Here is a 19,344-nt window from a genome sequence, read left to right as displayed (position 1 = left end):
AGTCCAAAGATTAAGTATCGTTTTGGATCTGAAAAGGACAGTTTATGATTTTTTTGTAGACAAGTTCGAAGTGAACCAATCTTGATAGTATTAGGACTACAAAGTCGCTTTAGAATTTGTATCATAACTTAAAATTCTCCCTTGTATGGAGAGGAGTAACCGGATTTCCAGAGTTCATATTATGGTTTATTTGCTCTTCATTTCGAGTAATACTAGGTGAGACGATATTATCTAATAAAACAATTGATCATTTTTTATGCTGTTTAATGACTTTGCACCTGTCAAGATAATATTTATTTTCATGCCTAAATTTTTAAGGTAAGTTTAATTGTATACGGCAAATTATTGATCTCACCGCTCAAGTAAGATTATAACGAGCTTTATAGATGAGTTTGTTGTTGTGAGGCTACATAATAACTTTTTACTCCCGAATCAATATTATTGTTTTTACACTTGACTTCTGTGTTTTCAGTAAAGTGCTAATTTTACATAATCCTATAAACATAGGGAAATATCACCAGTTGGTTTATTTACACTGGTTTTATCTATATATGTTAGATAGGTTGTGAATTAATAATTTTTGTTCGTTTTAAGTTTTAACTTCGCTCTTCACTTCTCTCCGAAAAACTTTTTTTTTTAAATAATTTTCTTTCAAGAGTAAGAAATATCAAACAAAATTTATGATAAAATATATTTTTACACATTAATCTCATTTTTCTTAAGTATATTAATTGCAATGTTCCATGTGTAGGAATTTTTTTAATTTTTTATTCATTAGAGTATTCCGCCATTTCTTTTTTTAATTCTCTATAAGAATTGAAAATAAAAATTGTTTTCAAATCCTGAACAGTAGTGATTAAAGGGCGGGGTCTATTTTTTTTTTTTTTTTTTAACTTGAGGACATGGAATATATTTCACCCAAAAATAAATTAATCACCATTAATAAATGCGATAGCGACACCGAACGCACCCTCTGTCATCATCATCATCATCATTAGAAAACCGGCAATAGCCATGAAAGAATTAATAGCAATCCTTTTTTGTATCACATCAGCCCACTGCCTTAAACTGAAAAATGTAGAACGGGCTATAGATTTAGGCAGTCAATTAGCACGGATCTCCAACACTCTTACTATTGAAAATGATGGGTCCTCCAATCTTCAAAAATTTCTGTTTTATGTTGAACCTAAACAAGCCTCTCATCTATCATTTATTGGCACAAGTGTAAGTATCCACATTGGCTTCCTTTATTAGGCTATTTGTGTTATTTCTTGCATGGTATCAATCATTTATTAAACTAGACAAGGTCCCATCAGGTCTAGATTTATTAGACTGTAAAGGTGGAACTTGGAAGAGTAGGCTAGGGGGTGGGTTAAAAGATAAAATTCTAGACAAATTACTTTTTGCTGTCCTGGAAAAAGGTCTGGTAACTAAAATGAAACTTTTACTAATGAATCTAGGGCCAAAACCATGCTCCAAGAAGGTGTTGCCAAGCTACTATGTTAACCCTCTTCTGATGTCTAGATCTAAGAAATTTGAGTACTTGACAGGTCAGATACCCTAAAAAAACCAATATCCAAAAAAAGACCAGTATCCACTTGAGCAAAATTATGTAAAATGGTCAATATCTACCAAATCATATTATTGAGTTAGGACTAAAGTGAATACACCATTTGATGCCTTTTTTATGCTGATTACGAATATAATAAGCATTTCTATTGGAAATGAATTTCAGCCCCCCCCCCTATATCGGTAACGTCCGGGGTATTTGAGGTATCGCCTAGATAGGGGGGGGACTTAAATAAAAAACACTTAGAAATGATTAATTGTGTAGATCAAATCATAAAATCTTCCTAAAAAGTTTTATTAAATTTATTCATAAATAAAAAATATGATTTGGTAGATATTCACCTGTAAAACTTAAAACCTCACATCTTGTTATCAAGTAAGAATTGAGCAGGTTTGTGTAGGCCAATGAACTTGACTTTCCTAGAAGGGCCTCTTTGGAAATACCAATTATTCTATTTTGATATAAATATCCTTTTAGTGTTTCATTTTTATTCACATATTAACAGAAAGGTGATTGTCTTCTGATTCTAAAAATTTAGCTTTAATATCTTGATATTTATTCTATAAATCAAAAGTATTAAATATATATTTATTTTTTCATTTCAATTGCTTGTCAAAACAGAGACCAAGCATTGAATTTATGATGACAAATTACTCCCACTAGGCTGGCTCTAGTGAGAGGTTATTGGGTCTACACTTGCATTGTGTCATGCTGAATTAAAAGAAAGGGCAGTTCAAAACCCCATTGCTATTTTTCCAAAATGTCAAAGAAAAGTGGTCTTTCCCAAAAAGAAGTCTTTTCCCCTTTTCAATTTTTGAAAAAATAATATGATAACTTAATTTTCAGTTGTCTGTTTTTTTTGTAGAATTTTAAGCCATATCAATGTTGTTGTTTTTTTTTCCTAATTTTAGGAAATGTATTTGCAGATCTTTGAAACCTCATAAATTGGGATTAAGCTAAGTTATGAAGTTTAAAAAGGCTTTTCTTGCATTTTGTTGAAGCAGATCTATTTGCAATGTTTCACTGTTATAACAAAATTGTAAAGGTCAGTGCCCTCTAGAAGCAGAAGGAGTGGATGTACATACTTCAAAATACCTTCCTAGGACATACCTTGGTCTGTAGATCCATCCCTGGAATTTCATTTCCTAGCCTAACCCTTTTCCAAGATTAGAAAAAGTTGCAGTAAATTTCTTGGAGTTCATATTATTGACTTACAAATAAAGTGAACATACCACTTGATGCCTTTTTTATGCTCTTTACAAATATAATAATCACCTCTATTGCAAATTCAAATTTATCCACCCCCCTAATATGTAAAAATATACCGTGAATTGTTGACAGCAGTTTTCAATAGCAAAATTCAGTGCTATTTTTTTTTTTACAGCATTTGAAAAACTTGAAATTGTAGGAAAATGTTTTTATATTTGAGTTGCCTAATAAATGAGGCTTGAATTGTTATAAACAAGTATTTTTGCAATATGTTACTCATGAATAACTTATTCTTAAATTAGTGATATGTTTTTGACCACTTTTCAATAACTTAACTAGTGTTGATAACTTCTTTGTGTGGTTCCAATTCAGTGTATATATTTGTACATTAGGAAGGTGGGGCAGGTAAATTTGAATTTGCAATAGAAGCAATTATTATTTTTGCAAAGAGCATAAAAAGGGCATTGATTGGTATGTTCACTTTATTTATAAGTCAATAATACACACTGCAAATAATTTCGTAAAGATGCTGGTCTAGAATTTTACTAGTTAAAATAATGATAAGAAGTAAATAAAATAATGATACATATACATTATAGGAACAATTGGCTATTCAATTTCCAATCCAATGCTCATACCAATTGCTAATCACTGCCCCTCCCCTCCTTTGAGACCAGAATGGTATACCTTAAGCTAAATTTTTAGTTGTTCAATTGTTAACATACCACTCAATGCCTTCTTGAATGTGGGCGTAAAGTTTATTTCTGATGCAAATGAGAGGTCAATTTAAACTTAAGTCAATAATATGAACCACCGAAAATTTACCTACCTTAATTTCCTTATCTGCACTTTATAGCAAATTAAGATCCTTCTTGATCTGTGAATTTTTCCATAGTTAATTATGGGGTCAATCAAACAGGGATATATCTCTCTGGTATTTCCAGGGATCACCATTCCACTCAACATCAACTAGCTTCATCATTGGGTGTTGAGACTGTTGTATCAGATAGACTATTCCAGTGGTTGACTACATGGCAGGAGAAAAACTATTGAAAGTGTTGAGCTTTTACTGATGACTTGAACAGTTTTTTGAATGGACCCTTATATCAGTGCTAATATTTTGAGAAGTTGACAAGTCAATTAGGAGGGGGGGTGCTTCAAAATGTTTATCATAAGACTTATCTTTTTACTACCTTAGTAGCTGTCCTTTGCACCCTTGCCAGAAGCTGTATGTCATCCCTCTTACCTGGTGATGCTATAAACATTCCAAAGTCAAGCACTGGTCTGACAAGGGCCTTGAACAACTTTATGATAACATAGGGAGTTCTACTATAAACACTTTAAGTTGAATTTATGCTGGTTGTCAAAAACAATACTAAGATCTCTTTATATATCCACACTTCACAGCTCTTATATTTTATTTACAGCTGGATTAACCATAGAATAATTAAAACCTTGGTTTTACTCTCCAAAATGTATAGTGCTGCATTAGTTAGTGTTGAAACTCATGTACTTTTGTATTGTCCAGTTTTGATTATGATCAAGATCACCTGGTGGAGACTCACAATTGACTGCACCAAACAGCTTTGACTCATCAGCATAAAGAGTGAGATAATTTGTAGCTAGAAAAATATTATTTATATAGATATTGAACAGAGTAGGTTCCTAGACACTACAAATTGCAAGGAAATTAAATGATTTTTGCTCTATTTCATGTTCTTTTATTGCTCTTGAACTCACTTAATTTGTTCTTTCTTCTTTTATCTTAGTTTCTGCTTGTCAACTAAGCTTGGTAATGATTTATATTCACTATCTGTTAAATAAATACAATCACACACAAAAGCTTTTTGACCATTTGATTGTAAATTAGTAGCAACCATTGCAGCCCTTGCCCTTGCTTTGCATTTTGTGCAAGTTTCTAGCTCCTGTAATGAATCAATAATCTTTGTTTCTTATTTGCTATTAATTCCTGGTGACAAAAAAACAATCAGGCAAAGCAGTAGGCTAAATCCTTCTTGAACCTGCACTCTAGCCATGGATACTTTTTATATTGGTTTCCTTTAAACAGTGGCGGATCCAGGGGAGCAAGGGGCTCCCCCCCCCCTAAAGTAGTCTAAAGTAGCATAATTTACTTAATTAACTTAAGTTTGCATTAATTAAACTTGCTCCTAACGCAGATTTATCAGATCAACCTATTTAGCCCCCCCCCCCCCCCCAAAAAAAAAATTGCCCTTGCCCTTGCTTTGCATTTTGTGCAAGTTTCTAGCTCCTGTAATGAATCAATAATCTTTGTTTCTTATTTGCTATTAATTCCTGGTGAAAAAAAACAATCAGGCAAAGCATTTGGCTAAATCCTTCTTTAACCTGCACTATATCCATGGTTAATTTTTATATTTGTTTCCTTTAAACAGTGGGGGATCCTGGGGTGCAAGGGGCTCCCCCCCCCCCCCCTAAAGTAGTCTAAAGTAGCATAATTTACTTAATTAACTCAAGTTTGCATTAATTAAACTTGCTTCTAATGCAAATTTATCAGATCAACCTTTTTTGCCCCCACCCCTCCTAAAAAAATCCTGGATCCGCCCCAGCCTTTAAAGTGCAATTTGTGTTATGAATTCTGGGTGAAGTTCCTCATTTATTGAGAAATTTATATCTAGCTGAAAGGTTCCTATTTAAATTTGTTATAGCTTTTTAGAGTCTGAAAGTTGTTATTTCCTTGGTCCAGTGTTGTGCTTGACTGTGATAATACTAGCCTGCTATAAACTTTCAGACTCTCCTCCTTGCTTTCTGATAAATGAAAGTTGTTGCTTTTTGAGACATGAATTTCTCTGACTGACTATTAAGCCTTATTGTATTAGATAAAAAAAAACTAGTTTTCAACTGAAAGTAAGAGCAATATTGGAACTGAAAACAAATAGAAAATCATTCTGTATATGAAGGGGTTTGCCCTCTCCTCAATCCCTTGATCACTGTGTTAGTTTTTTATTGCTTCAAAAAAGCTTGTTATTCCAAATCAACAGCTCTTGTGTTTCAGCAGTTGTTCTTAAAGCATTGGAACACAAAATTTATGCTATAGCATAAAGAGCAAGCAATTGAAGAAGGGGCAATCCACTTCACACCTGGAATAATCTTGATTCATTTTTAAGTTTTAATTTTGCTTCTGACTTTCATTTGAATAAGTTTAATTTTTTATTATTGAATTTTGATATTTTTTCAAATCAGGCCAGGAATTCCCTCTTCCTTCTCTGTGAATCCCCCCCCCCTCCACCTGCAATTTTTGTGTATTCCCAAAAAGCAAAAACTATGTAAACAGCAGCAAACTTCATAACTTATAGCCCTTTCCCCTGGGATTGTGGGAGGTCATGTCCTCCCCAGAGGCTTAGTTATTGGATCTTTCAACTTTGCTGAACAAAATTACTGATTATAAAATTTTGATCAGACGTTTTTTTTTGGGGGGGGGGGGGATATATGTGGGTTAATACCTATAAGTGATCTTTATTTGGCAAAAAAAAAGAAATTCCATATTTTTGTCAATAGAAGTTTGAGACCTCTTTATTAATGTTTTCTGATATGCTGAATCTGATGGTGTGATTGCCATTAAGTTCCCTTGGCCTTTTATCAGTGTTTCCACTTTTTTAAATGAAGCAAATTTCCCCAGGCTTATAGCTTTTGATCAATAATATTAAATTTAATGAATTTTATATATTTGGGATCAGCATAAAAAGCCAATTCTTTTGCTGTATTAATTGTTACCAGTATTCTTTTTTAGAGTCTTAGTTACTATTGGGCCAGTTTTCTCCTTATTTACAGTTTATTACTGCAAATGGTTTTATCATCCATTGTATAGTGATTGTATTGTAGCAACTGTCTTATTAGTAATGGATTCCAATTGAAGGCCATTTTTTTTTTTTTTTTTTTTTTTTTTTTTTTTTTTTTTTTTTTTTTTTTTTTTTTTTTGCTACAGTTAATAATGCAAGAAAGAAGGACAAAGATATTGCTGATTTCTGTTGTTTCATTGTGCTAGTTGCTGAACATCAAACTAATTTTGGTGTTTTTCTTCTTTTACCATATTCATATTGTGTTGGACATGTCACTTTTTCTTCTCATTACATGTCACAACTTCTTCTTCTTCTATTTCACAGCAGGCAGGCTTTTCAGTATTTACTATTTAGCCCTTTTCCTTTTGCTTCACTCTGTGGGCTACAGAGCTACTGGCTTGATTGCCTCTTATTTATTAGATATTCTCAGATATCTTTCAGTAGATCTTTCGACTCAAGGAATTCAAATATAAGATGATAGATGTTGATTTCTGTGCTCTGTGTGCAAGCATAGTTGGCTAGGCTCTTGGCTGATAGTGAGATTTAGTGGTGTTTGAAGCATTTTAACAGTTTACTAAGCAAGGTATGTTGTGTGGACGTCAGCATATTACATTCAAATAGTCAGTGGTCAATTGTTTTATTATTCATATTACAATACCTGCAAAGAGGGGACAGGTGAGCTGAACCACTTGAATTAGGAAATTGGTACGAGAATGCAAGAAATTTTAGTCCATTTGTTCCAGAATGGATTCTATGATACATTTTAGAAAAATACTTATTGGAAAAGGGGAAAGGATAGGATTATTCTTATTAAACGTAATATCTGATAGTCTCCATTGGTAAATGTCTCTAATGGGGAGTGGTCTCCCACAACTTTTAACTTCTATTTGTTTGGCTGCTTCTTCTTCTATGGATGCTCGGATATTTTTCAAGGGCGAACTTTGTCAAGAGATGCCAGAAATATTACTTTAATTGGAGCACAGTTTTTGTCTTGATCTATTTTACAGATTTCAAAAAATTGATGATCTTCAATATATTCTAATAATATTTTAAAGAGATTTAGTTTGTAACCTATGAAACATTAAAAATAATTCAATAATACTGTTCTTTGTTTCTTTCTGGCAATTTGGTATTATTGAGTTAGGACTAAAGTGAATATACCATTCGATGCTTTTTTTATGCTGATTACGAATATAATAATAATTTCTATCGGAAATGAATTTCAGCCCCCCCCCCCTATATATGCCGATTCAGGGTTGGGGTCGGTTGGGTTAGGTATAGCCTGTCTAGGGGGGGGGGAGGGCTGAATTTAATTTCCAATAGAAATGGTTATTATATTCGTAATCAGCATAAAAAAAGGCATCGAATGGTGTATTCACTTTAGTCCTAACTCAATAATATGATTTGGTAGATATTGACCTGTAAAACTTAAAACCTCACATCTTGTTATCAAGTAAGAATTGAGCAGGTTTGTGTAGGCCAATGAACTTGACTTTCCTAGAAGGGCCTCTTTGGAAATACAAATTATTGTATTTTGATATAAATATCCTTTTAGTGTTTCATTTTTATTCACATATTAACAGAAAGGTGATTGTCTTCTGATTCTAAAAATTTAGCTTTAATATCTTGATATTTATTCTATAAATCAAAAATATTAAATATATAATTATTTTTTCATTTCAATTGCTTGTCAAAACAGAGACCAAGCATTGAATTTATGATGACAAATTACTCCCACTAGGCTGGCTCTAGTGAGAGGTTATTGGGTCTACACTTGCATTGTGTCATGCTTAATTAAAAGAAAGGGCAGTCCAAAACCCCATTACTATTTTTCCAAAATGCCAAAGAAAAGTGGTCTTTCCCAAAAAGAAGTCTTTTCCCCTTTTCAATTTTTGAAAAATAATATGATAACTTAATTTTCAGTTGTCTGTTTTTTTTGTAGAATTTTAAACCATATCAATGTTGTTTTTTTTTCTAATTTCAGGAAATGTATTTGCAGATCTTTGAAACCTCATAAATTGGGATTAAGCTAAGTTATGAAGTTTTAAAAAGGCTTTTCTTGCATTTTGTTGAAGCAGATCTATTTGCAATGTTTCACTGTTATAACAAAGAATTGTAAAGGTCAGTGCCGTCTAGAAGCAGAAGGAGTGGATTTACATACTTCAAAATACCTTCCTAGGACATACCTGGGTCTGTAGATCCATCCCTGGAATTTCGTTTCCTAGCCTAACCCTTTTCCAAGATTAGAAAAAGTTCCAGTAAATTTCTTGGATTTCATATTATTGACTTACAAATAAAGTGAACATACCACTTGATGCCTTTTTTATGCTCTTTACAAATATAATAATCACCTCTATTGCAAATTCAAATTTGCCCCCACCCCCCCTACAATGTAAATATATACCCTGAATTGGAATATACCATGAATTGTTGACCTCAGTTTTCAATAGCAAAATTCAGTGCTATTTTTTTTACAGCATTTGAAAAACTTGAAATTGTAGGAAAATGTTTTTATATTTGAGTTGCCTGATAAATAATGTTTGAATTTTTATAAATAAGCGTTTTTGGAATATGTTACTCTTAATAACTTATTCATAAACTAGGGATATGTTTTTAACCACTTTTCAATAACTTAACTAGTGTTGATAACTTCTTTGTGTGGTTACAATTCAGTGTATATATTTGTACATTAGGAGGGTGGGGCGGGTAAATTTGAATTTGCAATAGAAGCAATTATTATTTTTGCAAAGAGCATAAAAAGGGCATTGATTGGTATGTTCACTTTATTTATAAGTCAATAATACACACTGCAAATAATTTCCCAAAGTTGCTGGTCTAGAATTTTACTAGTTAAAATAATGATAGGAAGTAAATAAAATAATGATACATATACATTATAGGAACAATTGGCTATTCAATTTCCAATCCAATGCTCATACCAATTACTAATCACTGCCCCTCCCCTCCTTTGAGACCAGAATGGTATACCTTAAGCTAAATTTTTAGTTGTTCAATTGTTAACATACCACTCAATGCCTTCTTGAATGTGGGCGTAAAGTTTATTTCTGATGCAAATGAGAGGTCAATTTAAACTTAAGTCAATAATATGAACCACCGAAAATTTACCTACCTTAATTTCCTTATCTGCACTTTATAGCAAATTAAGATCCTTCTTGATCTGTGAATTTTTCCATAGTTAATTATGGGGTCAATCAAACAGGGATATATCTCTCTGGTATTTCCAGGGAACACCATTCCACTCAACATCAACTAGCTTCATCATTGGGTGTTGAGACTGTTGTATCAGATAGACTATTCCAGTGGTTGACTACATGGCAGGAGAAAAACTATTGAAAGTGTTGAGCTTTTACTGATGACTTGAACAGTTTTTTGAATGGACCCTTATATCAGTGCTGAATGTACCCTTATGGAAGTTGACAAGTCAATTAGGAGGGGGGGTGCTTCAAACTGTTTATCATAAGACTTATCTTTTTACTACCTTAGTAGCTGTCCTTTGCACCCTTGCCAGAAGCTGTATGTCATCCCTCTTACCTGGTGATGCTATAAACATTCCAAAGTCAAGCACTGGTCTGACAAGGGCCTTGAACAACTTTATGATAACATAGGGAGTTCTACTATAAACACTTTAAGTTGAATTTATGCTGGTTGTCAAAAACAATACTAAGATCTCTTTATATATCCACACTTCACAGCTCTTATATTTTATTTACAGCTGGATTAACCATAGAATAATTAAAACCTTGGTTTTACTCTCCAAAATGTATAGTGCTGCATTAGTTAGTGTTGAAACTCATGTACTTTTGTATTGTCCAGTTTTGATTATGATCAAGATCACCTGGTGGTGACTCACAATTGACTGCACCAAACAGCTTTGACTCATCAGCATAAAGAGTGAGATAATTTGTAGCTAGAAAAATATTATTTATATAGATATTGAACAGAGTAGGTTCCTAGACACTACAAATTGCAAGGAAATTTATATGATTTTTGCTCTATTTCATGTTCTTTTATTGCTCTTGAACTCACTTAATTTGTTCTTTCTTCTTTTATCTTAGTTTCTGCTTGTCAACTAAGCTTGGTAATGATTTATATTCACTATCTGTTAAATAAATACAATCACACACAAAAGCTTTTTGACCATTTGATTGTAAATTAGTAGCAACCATTGCAGCCCTTGCCCTTGCTTTGCATTTTGTGCAAGTTTCTAGCTCCTGTAATGAATCAATAATCTTTGTTTCTTATTTGCTATTAATTCCTGGTGAAAAAAAAACAATCAGGCAAATCATTTGGCTAAATCCTTATTTAACCTGCACTATTTCCATGGTTTATTTTTTTTTTGGTTTCATTTAAACAGTGGGGGATCCAGGGGTGCAAGGGGCTCCCCCCCCCTAAAGTAGTCTAAAGTAGCATAATTTACTTAATTAACTCAAGTTTGCATTAATTAAACTTGCTTCTAATGCAAATTTATCAGATCAACCTTTTTTGCCCCCACCCCTCCTAAAAAAATCCTGGATCCGCCCCTGCCTTTAAAGTGCAAATTGTGTTATGAATTCTGGGTGAAGTTCCTCATTTATTGAGAAATTTATTTATATCTGAAAGGTTCCTATTTCAATTGGTTATAGCTTTTTAGAGTCTGAAAGTTGTTATTTCCTTGGTCCAGTGTTGTGCTTGACTGTGATAATACTAGCCTGCTATAAACTTTCAGACTCTCCTCCTTGCTTTCTGATAAATGAAAGTTGTTGCTTTTTGAGACATGAATTTCTCTGACTGACTATTAAGCCTTATTTTATTAGATAAAAAAAAACTAGTTTTCAACTGAAAGTAAGAGCAATATTGGAACTGAAAACAAATAGAAAATCATTCTGTATATGAAGGGGTTTGCCCTCTCCTCAATCCCTTGATCACTGTGTTAGTTTTTTATTGCTTCAAAAAAGCTTGTTATTCCAAATCAACAGCTCTTGTGTTTCAGCAGTTGTTCTTAAAGCATTGGAACACAAAATTTATGCTATAGCATAAAGAGCAAGCAATTGAAGAAGGGGCAATCCACCTCACACCTGGAATAATCTTGATTCATTTTTAAGTTTTAATTTTGTTTCTGACTTTCATTTGAATAAGTTTGATTTTTTTTTTTTTTATTGAATTTTGATATTTTTTCAAATCAGGCCAGGAATTCCCTCTTCCTTCTCTGTGAATCCCCCTCCCCCTACACCTGCAATTTTTGTGTATTCCCAAAAAGCAAAAACTATGTAAACAGCAGCAAACTTCATAACTTATAGCCCTTTCCCCAGAGACTGTGGGGGGTCATGTCATCCGCAGAGGCATAGTTATCGGATTTTTCAACTTTGCTGAAAAAAATGACTGATTATAAAATTTTGATCAGACGTTTTTTTTTGGGGGGGGGATATATGTGGGTTAATACCTATAAGTGATCTTTCTTTGGCAAAAAAAAGAAATTCCATATTTTTGTCAATGGAAGTTTGAGACCTCTTTATTAATGTTTTCTGATATGCTGAATCTGATGGTGTGATTGCCATTAAGTTCCCTTGACCTTTTATCAGTGTTTCCACTTTTTTAAATGAAGCAAATTTCCCCAGGCTTATAGCTTTTGATCAATAATATTAAATTTAATGAATTTTATATATTTGGGATCAGCATAAAAAGCCAATTCTTTTGCTGTATTAATTGTTACCAGTATTCTTTTTTAGAGTCTTAGTTACTATTGGGCCAGTTTTCTCCTTATTTACAGTTTATTACTGCAAACGGTTTTATCATCCATTGTATAGTGATTGTATTGTAGCAACTGTCTTATTAGTAATGGATTCCAATTGAAGGCCAGTTTTTTTTTTTTTTTTTTTTTTTTTTTTTTTTTTTTTTTTTTTTGCTTTTTCCTACAGTTAATAATGCAAGAAAGAAGGACAAAGATATTGCTGATTTCTGTTGTTTCATTGTGCTAGTTGCTGAACATCAAACTAATTTTGGTGTTTTTCTTCTTTTACCATATTCATATTGTGTTGGACATGTCACTTTTTCTTCTCATTACATGTCACAACTTCTTCTTCTTCTATTTCACAGCAGGCGGGCTTTTCAGTATTTACTATTTAGCCCTTTTCCTTTTGCTTCACTCTGTGGGCTACAGAGCTACTGGCTTGATTGCCTCTTATTTATTAGATATTCTCAGATATCTTTCAGTAGATTTTTTGACTCAAGGAATTCAAATATAAGATGATAGATATTGATTTCTATGCTCTGTGTGCAAGCATAGTTGGCTAGGCTCTTGGCTGATAGTGAGATTTAGTGGTGTTTGAAGCATTTTAACAGTTTACAAAGCAAGGTATGTTGTGTGGACGTCAGCATATTACATTCAAATAGTCAGTGGTCAATTGTTTCATTATTCATATTAAAATACCTGCAAAGAGGGGACAGGGGGGCTGAACCACTTGAATTAGGAAATTGGTACGAGAATGCAAGAAATTTTAGTCCATTTGTTCCAGAACGAATTCTATGATACATATTAGAAAAATACTTATTGGAAAAAGGGGAAAGGATAGGATTATTCTTATTAAACGTAATATCTGATAGTCTCCATTTGGTAAATATCTCTAATGGGGAGTGGTCTCCCACAACTTTTAACTTTTATTTGTCTGGCTGCTTCTTCTTCTATGGATGCTTGGATATTTTTCAAGGGTGGACTTCGTCAAGAGATGCCAGAAATATTACTTTAATTGGAGCACAGTTTTTGTCTTGATCTATTTTACAGATTTCAAAAAATTGATGATCTTCAATATATTCTAATAATATTTTAAAGAGATTTAGTTTGTAACCTATGAAACATTAAAGATAATTCAATAATACTGTTCTTTGTTTCTTTCTGGTAATTTGGTAAGCCGTAATTCAGTTCATTTTAAAGTGCATTAGAAAAAAGTAGACAAATTTAACCCTATTCTAGCCTAGAAAAATACTGTCAATCTTAAACCGAAAACGGGCACTGTAAGGGAATAAACAAAGTGAGATGTGAGGAGAGATATGAAAGAAACATAATAAAAGATGGTATCCTTTCAGATTCTAGCCATGTTTCTAATAGCCTTGTAATCCTACTGAATTTAGGCATATGAATTTGTAATAGTAACTATTTAAGTTTTGTCTGAACATTATTAATAATGTTTTGTTTTCTTTGCAGACAGGATTGAATGTAAAACCGACTACAAGCTCATCAACACCTATTGGAGCCAAAACTTTTGAAGTAATGCTCAAAGATCCCATTAAACCTGGTAAATCTGCTAAAGTAAGTTAATTTAGATTTTTTGTGAGGGGCACATCCTGTGTGGTATTTTCTTTGTTACTAATTCAAATACATTTAAAAAGTAAAGTTGTACCATAAAAAGGGAAGATCTTCTATAGATTAGCTTATATAAGATGATAAAACTGAAAGTGAACAGAAATTACAGTGAACAATGAAGGCACAACTAAACACAAATTTGAATAACAACACCTAAGGATGTTGTTGCCACCCTATTAAACACCCTTAGAGGTTTGCACTTAAAAACTAAGTAGATATTTCAGTTGAATGTTTTCTTTGGTTGATTGATTTCTTCATACTTGTGAAAGGAATGGATTTAAAAAAATGGAGATAAGCATGTTTATAAAATTGCAATGCTGAAGTAGTAGTTGCAAATGTTTTCAATATTAAGATTTTATTTCTAGAAACTTGATAATTTTCTACTACTATCATTATTACTTAATTGTCTTGCTTTTGTTAAAAAACAAATAATACTTGACAGTCATCTATAACCCACTTACAAAGATCACAAAAAAAAATAACAAAAAAGGAGAGTAATAATACACAGATAATAAATGATTAATATAAGTAACAAACAGACCAATAAAAGGAAAATAATTAGAGGGCAACACTGCTGCCCAAGTAAAGATCAATAACAGAACAATAATTAACAGGATGTCAATTACAGATTAGTTGCAAAAGGTACATAAAGAATGTACCTTGGTGTACATTTTGGTAGAAGAGAGGCACTTGGCATGCTCAAAGGAATTGTCTCTTAATCTTGGTTATTTTAATTTTTTTTTTTCTTCATGAGAGATGTACTTACTTGTACTTGTTGCACGTTCAAGCCGCATCCAGACTCATCGTGGCGCCCAGCAGATGACGACATGTCTCCTTCCATAGGTTTTGCTCGAGGGTGGCAGGCTCCACCAATTCCAGCCACTGGCGATCCCTGCAACGGCCGCATTTTTGGAATCCCCCAATTAGCTCCAGATTAGACTTAACTGTTACCATCTCAGTCTCCTATGCTTAACAATGTCAGAGACAAGTGGGTGATCCCCACATCTTCTCCTTACTTCTTCATTCGAGATTCTATCTGAGAGGCGGATACCCAGGATATAGCGCAGGCATTTGTGGTTGAATATATTCAAGCTCAACGCTTCAGCTGCTTTAAGTGATCACGTTTCACATCCATAGAGGAGGACAGAGAGAACCATAGCTTCATACACACGGAGCTTTGTGCGTAGCGATATTTCGCTCTGCTTCCAGAGATACTTCCGTAATTGAAGGAAGACACTCCAGGCTCCAGGCTGACATTCGCCGGCAGGGTTTACCATCAATCCGAGGTATTTGAATGACTAGACATCCTCGATCGGATTACCCTTTAGGGTCACAGGGGTTTCATCCATACGATCTGTTCGCATGGAGTTTGTTTTTGGTAGGTTTATTTGGGGACCATTCGAAAGTGGCATGACTGCCACATCATTTATCGTAGCCTTGACTTTTGCAATAGGCTCAGAAAGCATATCCACATCGTCAGCATAGTCAAGATCTGTGACGGAGAAGGACGGGCTCACTGCAACACCTTTATAATTGTCCAGGACCCTGAGGATCCAATCGATGACGAAGTTGAACAAGATTGGTGAAAGGACACAGCCTTGATGTACACCTTCCTCGATCTGGACCAGATCTGAAAGATCGCCATCGACTCTTACCCGGGCCTTTGTTTCAGCATAGTATGCCTTGAGCAGATTGATGATCTTCTCAGGCACACCATCCTCTCTCACTGCCTCCCATATTGCATCACGATAGACCGAATCAAATGCAGTAATGAAGTCTATGAAGATTTGGATTGTTTCCTGCTGGTGTTTAAACCGGTGTTCAAGGATCTGTTGCAGGCTAAAAATCTGGTCATAGCAACCCATACCCAGCCTGAATCCTGCTTGGTTGGGTCGCGTTCGGCTGTTTCTGGTGTCTCTGAATCTATTTAAAAGTATGACTGCGAACAGCTTGGTAGCAGTGGGGATAAGGGATATACCTCAGTAGTTTTTGCAGTCCATTCGGTCTCCGTTTTTGAAGATAGGGACAATTATTGAGGTCTTCCAGTCATCTGGGATGTATTCACTGTCCCAGTCCTTGGTTATCACGCTATGAAGTTCATCCACCGCCACCTCGGGGAGAGCTTTCAGTAACTCGGCAGGAATCCCATCTATTCCTGGTCTTTTATGGTTTTTCAAAACTTGGGTCGCCTTAATTACTTCATCCCTGGAGGGTGGGTCCGTGCATACATTTTCAAAAGCCTGGTTGTGCGGTGGTTTTTGCGGTGCTGTAAGTGGTTGCTTTCGATTACTATTGTCTTCTGGTCTCAATAGTTCTTGGAAATGAACTCGCCATCTTTCGATACGTTCCTCGCTGCTTGTGAGTATTTTCCCATCCTTTGCCTTAAGCAAGGGGATGGTAGTTTGCTTCTTCTTCCCAATGCATTCTCCAAGTATCTGATAGAGTTTTCGTGTATTGTTCTGTGATGCGGCTCTTTCCATATCACTGACAACATTAGACCAGTAGGCTTTTTTGTCAGCTCTTGCTGATTTGTGACATTCTTGTTGTAGCACTTGGTATGTGGGGGACTTCTTGTTGGTCATTTCTTTTTTCTTTTCTTCTCAATCTTTATCTTGGGGCACTGATCAGTTGGGATTGCCTCCTCGGTATCTTCTTGAAGGACAGTGAAGCGGTTTGAGAGTTCAAGGACAAATGCTCCTCGGTAATCATCTACTTTCAGCTTCGAAACGTCTATTTTCTGGTTTGGCATAGTAGTCTTCCTTGAGCTAAGTCTGTACTTTAGTCTTGTCTTCAGCAAGAAGTGGTCAGATCCATTTTTCGATCCCGTGTCAGTACCTCTGTACATTCTTGAGTCCAACACCATGGATTTCCATCGTCGGGATACAAGGAGATAATCTATTTAGGCTTGTATTCTTCCATAGCGGAATTCTCATGCTTATGTATGACGTAGCTTGTGCCCAAACCAGGTATTAGACATAGCGATATTTTTCTGCATTGCGAACAGCAAAAGCCTGTTTCCATTTGTGCACCTGTCTCCAAGGCTATGCTTGCCGATCGCATGTTCCGAGCTATTCAGCTTTCCGCCAATTCTGGCATTGAAGTCGCCTCCAATTAGGAGGATATCTTTCCAGGGAATCTTATCAATGACTCTCGGCAGGTCACTGTAAAACTGATCTTTTTGCTGTTGAGTGGCATCTCTTATTGGGGCGTAAAACGCTAAGGACAGTCAGATTATTCGTGCGACCTTTAATTTTTGCCCGTACGATTCTCTCAGACACAGGCACATATTTGATAAACCCAGTGACTGCTTTCGGGGACAACAGGAGACCTTCTCCTGCTCGACCGGATCCATCTAATGGTCCCGAGTTATGAAAAGAGACCGCCTTCCCAGCTGAGGATTTAAGGATCAAGATGTTATGTCTATTTAGTCTCGTCTCAGAAAAGCACAGAATATTAAGGTTATAAAGATAAAATTCATCCGCTAAAAAAGCTTGTGTCAATGAACATTTAATCAAGCACAGGTTCCAGCAGCCAATATTCAGGCCTTGTCTTCTTTATAAGATGGTAGTTAGCATACTTTTCGACGAGAGCGCCATTCTCGTCGCATCGCATAATACCAGGGATGACGTAGCCAAACTTTTCATCATCATATTTGTCATCATCATTGAGCGTTTCTTGGGGATAAGGTACACCACAAGGTCCCCAGTCTTGCGGTCACCCGAAGCGCGTTAGCCATCACCTTGCTTGGCGTGAAGCTCAGTGATGTTTACACCCCTTCACTCTTTTGAGGTGCCCCAGCGGATTTCCTATGCTGCCTAGGGACGGAGGGTCAAGCCTCATTGCCTGGATGCCAACCACCGCCGTGGAAATTTCTCAACTTAGCTAGTCCTTTTTTCCCGCCCAGAATCAGCAATAGGCTTCAGAAGGGGTAAGCCTATTGCATACCCCCATTTTTTCTCATGAGAGATGAGAAAAAATAAAATATTAAATAAGTACAAAAACAGTATAAAGACATCCTAGTAACCTACAGTTAGAGTGACTTCAATTAGGAGAGATTTGATCATACTTAGTATGTTGTAACTCATGAATAAGTAACCCCACAGCCTGACCTCTGTTTTGGGTTGAAACACTGTTTAATAAAGCAGAAGAGGGTGATCAGACTTATTGTTAAAACATAAAAATTCAAATTTTTGACTATTTATTGCAAGGCCAACTGAATTCAGTAATGTTAACTTAAGTTCTTATATTTAAACTTTTTTGTGTTTTGTCTTTCCGAAATGACATCATCAGTATAAGCAGTATGGCTAATGCCAAAGTCAACAACAAAAATGAGAAGGATTGAGATTACATAAGCAAGTAAACAAAGTGCAGTTGAGTGTATAGTGGGGTAATACCCCCCCCTCTATACACCACATTGTTGTACTGGTATTGAATCATAAACCTATTTCTTCCACTTTATTTACTACTCAATTGTAAACATGGGACTCAAGTTATAATATGGATATTCTAAAATAAAAACAATACATAGCATGCATTTTTGTGATGGCTTCCAGTTTCCACCACTATATATCTGAGAACGGCATTTGAATTAGTTTGAACTAGTTGTGGGCATCAAGATATGGCTAATTGTAGAAAAAGCCAAGACAGATAGTCCAAGTGAGAGAGAGGCAAATCAGGCAAAAATGATGTCATTTCATTTGTTGATAGATAAGTATATCTATCATCCGTCCATACGTCATTCCTAGGACATAATTAAGGTAGATAGTCATAGAACTAAGGGATGAAATATTGGATTGATTTTGGGTTTATGCGTGATACACAATGTCCACTGGACTTGTATGCAAAATCTGGGATTGAAAATCGTAACAAATAGTAACAGTACCTGGCTTTCAAAATGTTAAGTAGGCTACATATTCCTCAAATGTAATTTGATTTTTACCAAGATTGGAACTCAAGGATTTTTGAAGCCATTGGTTATGATGTTGATACTACAATTAGGACAAGAGCATCCAAAAATAAAACACTTTGCATTGCCTCATTGCTTTTAATTTCCACCATAGTTTGCATCAAAGGATTTTTGAGCTTCTTAGTAGCAGATTTAAGGCTAATATTTATTACAGCTTGAACAGAATGAAAAGAATATGTAAAAAGGAACAGAAAACGGATTGTTATGAAACACTGTTTTTCAATGAATAGTAGTGAATTTAAAACTTAGAAGATGCATGAATTACCTTATACAAGATATCGAACTTCAACAGACAAAAATTACAAGGAACAATGTTGTCAAATTTAAAACAGACAGAAATGCCACAGATAATGGTATTACCCCACCCCCCTCATACCAGTGAAAGGGTTAGTGACATTAGTGCTTTACAAAAGAAAAACAAAAACCA

The 19,344-nt window shown here is 34.8% G+C and overlaps 1 protein-coding gene across 1 annotated transcript in view; it reads left to right on the top strand.

Annotated features, from left to right (window-relative positions):
- The first annotated feature begins 990 nt into the window (after positions 1 to 990).
- Positions 991 to 19,344, top strand: part of LOC148943506 (dolichyl-diphosphooligosaccharide--protein glycosyltransferase subunit 1-like) — a 57,540-nt gene continuing 39,186 nt past the window's right edge. Inside the window, exons 1-2 of the mRNA XM_089101058.1 lie at positions 991 to 1,224; positions 13,793 to 13,897. Coding sequence (XP_088957184.1) covers positions 1,015 to 1,224; positions 13,793 to 13,897 — 315 coding nt within the window. The 5' untranslated portion in view covers positions 991 to 1,014. The remainder of the gene's footprint in view (positions 1,225 to 13,792; positions 13,898 to 19,344) is intronic.

Source organism: Artemia sp. Qi Xiang Cuo, chromosome 15 (assembly GCF_049724085.1).
Source record: "Artemia sp. Qi Xiang Cuo chromosome 15, ASM4972408v1, whole genome shotgun sequence".
Classification (NCBI taxonomy): domain Eukaryota; kingdom Metazoa; phylum Arthropoda; class Branchiopoda; order Anostraca; family Artemiidae; genus Artemia; species Artemia sp. Qi Xiang Cuo.
This window is presented reverse-complemented; position numbering and strand designations above follow the sequence as displayed.